At 36.9% G+C, this 9,004-nt stretch overlaps 1 protein-coding gene across 3 annotated transcripts in view; it reads left to right on the top strand.

Annotated features, from left to right (window-relative positions):
* SLC44A5 (solute carrier family 44 member 5) overlaps window positions 1-8,372 on the top strand; it is a 433,562-nt gene extending 425,190 nt beyond the window's left edge. For all 3 annotated transcript variants that reach the window (XM_017888981.1, XM_017888980.1, XM_017888982.1), the window contains 2 exons: window positions 364-448; window positions 8,059-8,372. In XM_017888981.1, the coding sequence (XP_017744470.1) occupies window positions 364-448; window positions 8,059-8,165 (192 nt within the window). In that variant the 3' untranslated portion in view covers window positions 8,166-8,372. The remainder of the gene's footprint in view (window positions 1-363; window positions 449-8,058) is intronic.
* Window positions 8,373-9,004: the final 632 nt, after the last annotated feature.

Genomic DNA, 9,004 nt, shown 5'->3' with positions numbered 1-9,004 from the left:
AAAAAAAACCCCCTTCAAAAAAAAAAAAAAAAAAAAGAAAAAAATGAGAAAAAAAAAGTAAGGAGAGAAGGAAGAACGAAAGTAAGGAAGGAAGGAAGGAAGGAAGGAAGGAAAAGAAATGAAAAGGAAAGGAAATAGTACCTCCCAAAAAGAAAAAAAAGGCAGTTAATGTCATAAAACTTGTTTAAGTCTCAGTACAAAGTATGCAGAAGCATTATCATTGAACTTTTTGGTTTCTACATTAAACTCTTTTTCCCATACAGAGTACTTCAAAACTTTCTCATCATGGCTTTCATTTATAGCTGCATTATCCTTCTTCTGGACAAAGTAAATGACATTGTTCTCTTCTTTATCCATTTACAGACGGTCATTTTGGGGTCTTACCTGATTGCACATGGGTTCTTCAGCGTCTATGCAATGTGTGTTGAAACAATTTTCATCTGCTTCTGTGAGTATTCAGTATGTGTGTGCATTTTCCCCCTTCAGTGGATAACTAAAAGGTGAGATGGTGAAGGCCCATGTCCTTAGCTGGCTTGGGGATCTGCTATTACCTGGCTGCAACCACAAAACGTGTTTATCTGGAAAGAGGTATTGCTTAGTAGATGTTCTTTAAACCTTAATACCTGAGAAATAAGTCAGATGCAGAGACAAATACTTCATGATCTCACATGTGGAATCTAAAAAAGTCAAACTCATAGAAACAGGGTAGAGGGGTGCTAACCAGAGACTGAAGGGTCAGTAAAATAGAGAGATGTTGGTCAAAGGGTACAAACTTTCTGTTATGCAGGATGAATAAATTATGGCACTCACATGTACAGCATGGTGACTATAGTTAATAATACTATATTGTTAACTTGAAATTTGCTAAGCTCTTAAGTATTCTCACCACACACGCACACAAAGATAACTATGGGAGGTTATGGACATGTTCATTAGCTTGACTGTGGCAATCATTTTACAATATATTCATATATCAAAACATTATACACCTTAAATATTTACAATTGCTATTTGTTAATTATATCTCAATAAAGTTGGAGGAAAAAATTACACCTCAACAAAGCTTGGGGAAAAATACACAATTTAAAAAGAAATCTTAACAGCTAAGAGAATGGAGTTTGCAAAGCACAGAAGAGTCAACTACTGAAATGAACCTCAGTCTTCATGGCATACTGTTAGCATGAAATTATTTTGTTCATTTCTTGATTTTTTAAGTAAATAACAATGATTGGCTTCTGCCATGCTTTATTAACAGAACTGAAGACATAACTGGACTCTGGGAACTAGATATGTGGAATTCTTTACAGAGAGGATTTATAAATTCTGATAAAGCCAAGATGACAAAGTGGTTGCAGGGACATATAGGGCCAATTAAAACTGTGCATCACAATGACAAATGGATAGGATGCAGAGAGGAGCGCCTCTAGGAAACAGCTGCATTAATTTTGATACATAGAGTTAAAATACTTCTTTAGAGCGTTCATCACTGACTTATACATGATGCTCCTATAGTTGCATATGCAACTCCCAAACACAAAATAGGGATTCCTTTTTTTGGCTAGGCACTGTCACTCATACCTGTCATCTTAGTGCCTTGAGAGGCCAAGATGGGGAGAATTGCTTGAGACCAGTCTGGGCAACATAATGAGACCCTATCTCTACTAAATAAATAAATAAATAAATAATAAGTCAGGCACGTAGCACACACCTCTAGTCCTAGCTACCCAGGAGGCTAGGTGGGAGGATCACTTGGGCCCAAGAGTTCAAGGCTGCAGTGAGCTATGATTGTGTCACTGTATTCCAGCCTGAGTAACAGCAAGATCCTGGCTCTGAGAAAAAAAAAAAAAATGATTTTTTAAATATTAGTACCTCACCTGAAAAGTCCTGGAGAACCTAGTATCTAGCAGAAGCTTAATCTGGCCCTCACCTTCCATGCCATTTCTTTGGCAAACAACAGAAAGTAGAGTCAGTTAAGTAAAAGAGCAGAACTTGTTAGCTGCACAACTACACATCCTGGGAGATTATTTCTTTAGCACATTGCCCTTAAGAGAAACAGAGAACATTTACTCTCTGACAGGCCATTACTGAGCAATCCACTTGTATAAAACTAACGGTTTGCATTTTAGAGTAACCCACAGCACCAACTTCACACTGGGATCAAGAGAGAAGATAACTATAGGGAGATGTATTCAAAGAAAACCTCCTAGAAAATAGTTTGGCCTGGTTTTTTTGTTTGTTTGTTTGTTTCTGAGCCTATTAAAATCAATTCTCAATAACCGGACAAAGAATTCAGGAGAACTTTATGTACTAGTTAGCTCTTCCTCTGGTTGTAACAGGAATTAAAATGTTTAATGTTTTCCTACTGCTTCAGTGGTTTAAGAAAAGCTATCTATCAACAAAACATCACATGAACAAACAGTTCAGTATGGGATGGAAGAAGGAGCACGAGTAAGGTTAAGCACTAAAACACGATGGAGACAGGGCTCTGGAATGCTCAAAGATCTCTCCTCTCATCTCTAACACTAATCATGGGAGCAATACCTGGAAATCACTGTGTGGCCTTCCCCATTCTTGTAGCTGAAAATACTTACCAAAATTTGTTTCAGGAAATGTCTGGAACCTACTAGTTTCCAGTCTTTACAAGTTTTGGCGAATATGTTGATTTTAAGTTTGGCAGTTGATTTTGAATTTGGACAGTAAGAAATGTTTTCCACCATCTTTATTAATCAACTGCCAACTCCTTGAAACCCAGGTACATCAGCTTGATTCAGTGTATTGCATGTTGACATGAATCACTTCATTACAGAGACTCTTGTCTGTGATAACAAAGAACAAGGAAACTTAAATTGTGTTTCTCTTCGTCCCCTAGCTGTTACTATGGGCAACATCATAGTTTGTAAAATATTCTTCTTAAAAGATGCCCTGAGCCAAATTCTGAATGTGTAGATTGATTGATTGATTGATTCCTATTATCTTGGCTGCCAGAAAACCGGTGATTTTTACAATGCCAACCATTTGTAAACACTTCATTTTTAGAAACATGGAATCTTGTTATTATTATAAGGTGCTGAGATTCTTGATCCCAGAGTGGGAAAAAAATAATAGTGGTAGATGATTATTAATGTGATCCAGGCCAGACTTCTTACCTGTACCTTAAGAGTAATAACAAGATAGCTATGTTATACATAGCAGTAATCCCTTCTTATCCATGGGGGATACATTCCAAGACCCCCAGACATGCCAGAATTCTCTAATAGTGCCAAACTCAATTGCTGTCAATTGGAACATGTTTCCGTGTATGTCTTCCATCCACAAATGTAATGCCTTTTCCATCCTAACTAAGCACTTATCATACACTGTGTCCATAACTTTTGCAGTTTGAGATACAACAACAAAAGTAGCTTAAAATTCTTTTTTCTTCTTCACAATTTCACATATAGAAGATTTGTTCTGCTGGGCATGGTGGCTTATGCCTGTAATTCCAACACTTTGGGAGGCCGAGGCAGACATATCACTTGAGGTCAGGAGTTCGAGACCAGCCTGACCAACATAGCGAAACCCTGTCTCTACAAATAATACAAAAATTAGCCAGGCATTGGTGGTGGGCACCTGTAATCCCAGCTACTGGGGAGGCTGAGGCAACAGAACCACTTGAACCTAAGAGGCAGAGGCTGCAGTGAACCGAGATCACACCACTGTACTCCAGCCTAGGTGACAGAGCGAGACTTTGCCTCAAGCAAACAAAAAACTGAAGAAGATTTGTTCTTACGTAGATCTTAGCAACCTCAGCATACGTTTATTTCTTATTAACTCGAGAACTTTCACCTTTTCACTTGAAGGAAGTATTTTACAGCTTTTCTTTGGCATATCCAAATTGCCAGCAATGCTAATCTTGGAATTTGAGGCCATTATTAACTAAAATAAGGGTTACCTGAACACAAGCACTGTGATCTTGCAACAGATAACTAAGAAGGCTACTAAGTGACTAAGGGAAGGGCATCCTAGACAGTGAGGTGATGCTGGATAAAGGGAGGATCCCCTGCCAGGGTGGGATAGAGCTTGACAGTTTGAGGTCTCATTATGCTACTCATAATAGTATACACTTTAAAATTAATAAATTATTTATTTCTGGAATTTTGCATTTCACATTTCCGGACCTTGGGTAACTAAAACCACAGAAAGTGAAATTGTAGACAGCAAAACTGTGGATAAGAGGGGACTATTGTATAGAAATAGGATGAAGGACAAAAAAACAAAATGATCAGCGTCTATCATGTTCCCTCCTTTGCTTTTCATTTTGTATGTGAGGAAGGTCACTGTGAGGGCTAGTAGAAATCTACTAAACTAGTGACCCAACTCCTCCCAAGAGTACAGCTACTATCTGCTGTGAACTGTATATATCTGGGGGAGGCTTAATTTCATGCAAATGTATCCTTGTTTCTCAGCATAATTCTGGTGCTTCCCCCCAACTACCCAGCAGGTGGGTGGTCAGTGAACATGTCATCAATTTAATATTAGCCTAAGCAAAGCTGAAAAATAAATTAACATATTACAAGAGTCAGAATACATTGATATTAGCTTTCAAATATAATCTGAGGAAGACTGCAAAAACTTAGGACAGGGTGCCTTATAGTTAAGTAGAACAACAACAAAACTAGGTGTCAAGAAGCTGAGTCCCCATCTTATCCTATTTACCTCAGAGCCTTTGACTTCAGCAGAGTTTTTTTATATCCCTGGGCCTCAGGGTCTTCGTCTGTAATATTACAGTATGGACTACCATTAGAAGTGACTTGAAAGTCTGAAATTCTGTTATTATTCTACATTTATCACAGAATTAATACACTTCCTATTCAGCCCATCCCGGAAGATTTGGCAATTTATATCTTCTGAAATGCACAGTTACAGGATTTAAAGATGACATTTTTGAAGGAACATAGAAAATCTTAGCCTTTAAAGTATCAAAATCCATCTCTTTGAGAGTGGAAGGGATTTAGGAAGGTTCAGTGTTTCCTGACAGAGATGGAGGCTTCTTGCCTTGCCCAGCATCAGAAAGTAAACTGCACTCATTTGTCTTATATTTGACTTTCTAACATTGATTTTCTGATTTTCCCTGTTCGACCCACCAATTTATAAAATATGTATAATTGTTCTGCTGCTGCTGCTTTTGTCTGCTTTGGCTGCTGCATATACAGGTGAAGATCTGGAAAGAAATGATGGATCTACAGAAAAACCCTACTTCATAACCCCTAACCTGCACGGAATTCTGATCAAGAAGCAACTAGTTCCCCAGAAGCAGAAAGAGTAGAAAAGCTCCAAACAGTGTCACTCACTTTTAAGTAGAAGTTGTGTGAATTAGGTTGATTGTAATTTGGAAATGTCGCTTTTGAGTAATGTGAAATTTCTGTGCTTAATTCTAAAAAGTCAGCGCCTGGTACCACCTGAGGTGTCAGGTATTTGATGATGTCAGCTGCTGTCTGCTTTATAGACGGTGGTCCCAGCTAAAGATCAAAATGTTAATGTCAAATGTTTTTTAAAATCTGTGGCTGAGAGTGTTTTAATAACTTTTATAACTCAGGGTGCTGTTTCCACTGCAGCACTTTGGTAGCCTCTCTTTTTATAAGTGTATATTTGTAAAGGGTATTCAGGCAATTTTTAAAAACACTATAAATGTGTAATTAATTAGCCATAAAATATTAATTTATAGTTAACCAGCCTATGGTACTAAATTTGTAAATATGGTGCTATGGTTATATTTATACTGTTCGAGCTGGTGGACAACTCTCTAAACTGTGATTAAACTTGTATTAATGGTTCCCTAGGAAGTATATTTCAGTGAGTCATGTCCAAAACAAACATAGATGTTGATGTTATACAGGTTCTACGGAGAGCATTACTGGGTAAAAAATACTGTGGAACCTTCAGAGCCCATTCTGTTTTAGTGAAATGATGTTTATAGTGAAGTTGAATCTGAGTTCTGGAGTGTCATTTCCAACAACATGAACCTCTGTCCATGATGAAAATATTCTGAACAAAACTGAAATTGTTACATAACTCATGCCTTTTGTCTTTAACCCAAATTTCTTATTCCCACTATATAGAAAATCAATATGAATTTGTTTCAGAAGAGTGATTATATCTTTTCATGAGCATACCTGTGTTTCTAGATTAAAGAGATTGTATGGCTTTGTTCTACAAAAGGTTTGATTTTGTCTCACCTTTCAGTGAGGAAAGAGAAAAGTAAGACAATTCAGATTTTACCCTAAGGAAATATACTGTCATCCCTCCATCATCTAATACCTTTATGAGGGAAATACTGCAGGTTAGGAACTCTCTCCCTGCAGGGCTTAGGAGGAAAGTTGTTGCCACCTGCCACCCTTGGCTGCCTGAGGTTTCTGATAGTCATGCGTAAGTTTTGAATGGCAAAACAAAGCATGAATCAAACACACACCTTGCCTAGCCATCCTCTGTGTGCAAATGTGTATGATGTGGTTAACCGTGTAAAATGCACCCCAAAAGGAGCATTGAATCAATTTGTATTTTCTTGGCTTTTACCGTAAGCTTTGTGTATAAGGATTATTTATGTATTGACAGAAAGGAACATGTTGATCTAACATGTTGATCTGAATAGCACCCTTATATCCAAGAAAAGAGTCAGAAATGTATTATTGTGTTATAGATTGATCTAAATGTGTATTATCTTCAAGTGTAGAAACCTAGATTTAAACTGACTCTGCAGCAGATTAATTAATAGCAATAGCCAATGAATAGGGAAGATTTTAATGTGTAATGACTACCAGCTTGTTCTTGGCTTACATTCTTGAGATTATTGTATTCAAAAGTGTCGGTTGGCTTCACATTTTGGCAGAGTCGTCTGCATTCTTATTCTCCTTGAAGCATAATGCAGATAATAATGACAACTTATCTTTCTAGATTATTATTATTATTCAACAAGACAAGGGCCACAACAAAGGACCAGTAGAATAGTGACCTCTACCTGAGAATTTGTTGTAACTATAAATGTCTGTGCTCTGCCCAAGAGATTCTGATATACTGTGATTTGATGTAAGCCAAGATGTGAATGACTATAATGTTCTCTAGTTGATTCTGATACACCTAAAGGTTGAAAATTGGCCAGGTGCAGTGTCTCACGCCTGTAATCCCAGCACTTTGGGAGTCCAAGATGGACAGGTCACTTGAGACTAGGAGTTCCAGACCAGCCTAGGCAACATGGTGAACCATCTTTATAAAAAATATAAAATTAGCCAAGTGTGGTGGTGCACACCTGTAGTCTCACCTACTTTGGAGGCTGAAATGTGAGGATGATTTGAGCCCAAGAGGTCGAGGCTGCAGTGAGCCATGATCACACCACTGCAGTCCAGCCTGGGTGACAGAGAAAACCCTGTTTAAAAAAAAAAGTTGAAAATCACTTGAATAAAATATAAATCAACACATAAAACTAGTTGCCAATTTATATTATGAGCTAACGTCTAGTCAGAAAATATTCTCCATTTACTACTTATTTGTGTAATTGAAATGTGTAGAATAAAATGAGCATTGTTTTGAGAAGATATTTAGAAGCCATTTTCTTACAAAGCAATTAAACTAAAACTGTGAAAACCAGGGCAATGTTCCTCAAAATTTGCAGTGGATGTGTTTGAAATCTAAAATTTCACAATTATTAGTTTTCAAGGCTATACTATCTAAATTATTGATGGCAAAAAAAATCAATTTTAAACAAATATAGTAATTTAGAAAGTAAATTTGAAAAGAAGGTGAAAGTTATTTTCTCAATCTTGCAACTGAGAGACACGCAATATTGTCAGAATCTGACCTGTTACACAGAATGAAATAATATCTACTGACATAATCACAAGGGCTGATTGTTTTCTCATAACTATGTTTACAATAATGTTGATGCCAAACTATGCTGTTTAAAAAACAAAACAAAACAAACAAAGAGGATTTTGAACTGCTGTAAAGCGAGTATACAGCAGATGGCGATGTTACTTCTCTTACAGTTCTGCTTTGATATTTACTCTGTACCATTCTTCCTCCTAGTGGAAGATTTAGAAAGAAATGATGGTTCTACTGCAAGACCTTATTACGTGAGTCAACCTCTGCTGAAGATTTTCCAGGAGGAAAATCCACAAACTAAGCAGCAGTAGAAGAGCAAACTGGTCGTCCTACAGCTGTGTGTTACCTTTTCTCCATCTGCTGTGTCCGTGCAACATTTGTTTCATAAGTGCTTTGTGTTTAGCAACACTGTATTTACGACCTTGTTGGCTTGCATTTGCATGTTTTATACCAAAGCTTATACTGTAATATGTGAAGCCATCAAAATCGCAAGGGAATTGTTAATAACATAAAACATTTTATACTAAGATCATTTGTTTTGTAATTCATTTTAAAGAGTGGCTTGGATGTTTTGAAAATAATACTGAATATGTTAATATTCTTTTAAATCTTAGATTGAAAATGATACATTATTTAAATTGATAGCTCCTAATATATTTTAAAATTAAAACTAAAAGACTTCTTCTGCAGGGAAAATTGGTCAGCAAAGTGAAATTAAAAGTTTAAAGCTTTTCCCACTCTTGTTGGACAGTAAATCAGTGAAAGGACTGCCCCACTTCAGAGTTTGCTCTCTTTAAGTATAGAATGTTTCCTCTTAAACAAATTGCCAATCATCCAGCCTTTACTACTTCGCCCTCTGACAAAGTGCCTTACTGGCTATTTAATATTACCCAGCTTTTATGGGCAAGTTTACAAACATTGTTTTAAAAAAATTAAAACTTGCAATGTTTCGTGATGAAAACAAGTCTTCTTGCATGTGTTTCACTCTTAGCTCACTGATTGGAAAACATTTGTCATTTTGCTCTGTTTGATATCCTCACTATTATGGAAGACATTGTGCAGCTAAACAATTTCACTTGCGCCTAGTGGACATTCCTGAATGTGTACTACACGCAAGAAGAAACAAACCCCGAAAGAACACTTGTTGGAT

The sequence above is a fragment of the Rhinopithecus bieti genome, unplaced genomic scaffold (assembly GCF_001698545.2).
Source record: "Rhinopithecus bieti isolate Rb0 unplaced genomic scaffold, ASM169854v2 scaffold_18142, whole genome shotgun sequence".
NCBI lineage: Eukaryota > Metazoa > Chordata > Mammalia > Primates > Cercopithecidae > Rhinopithecus > Rhinopithecus bieti.
This window is presented reverse-complemented; position numbering and strand designations above follow the sequence as displayed.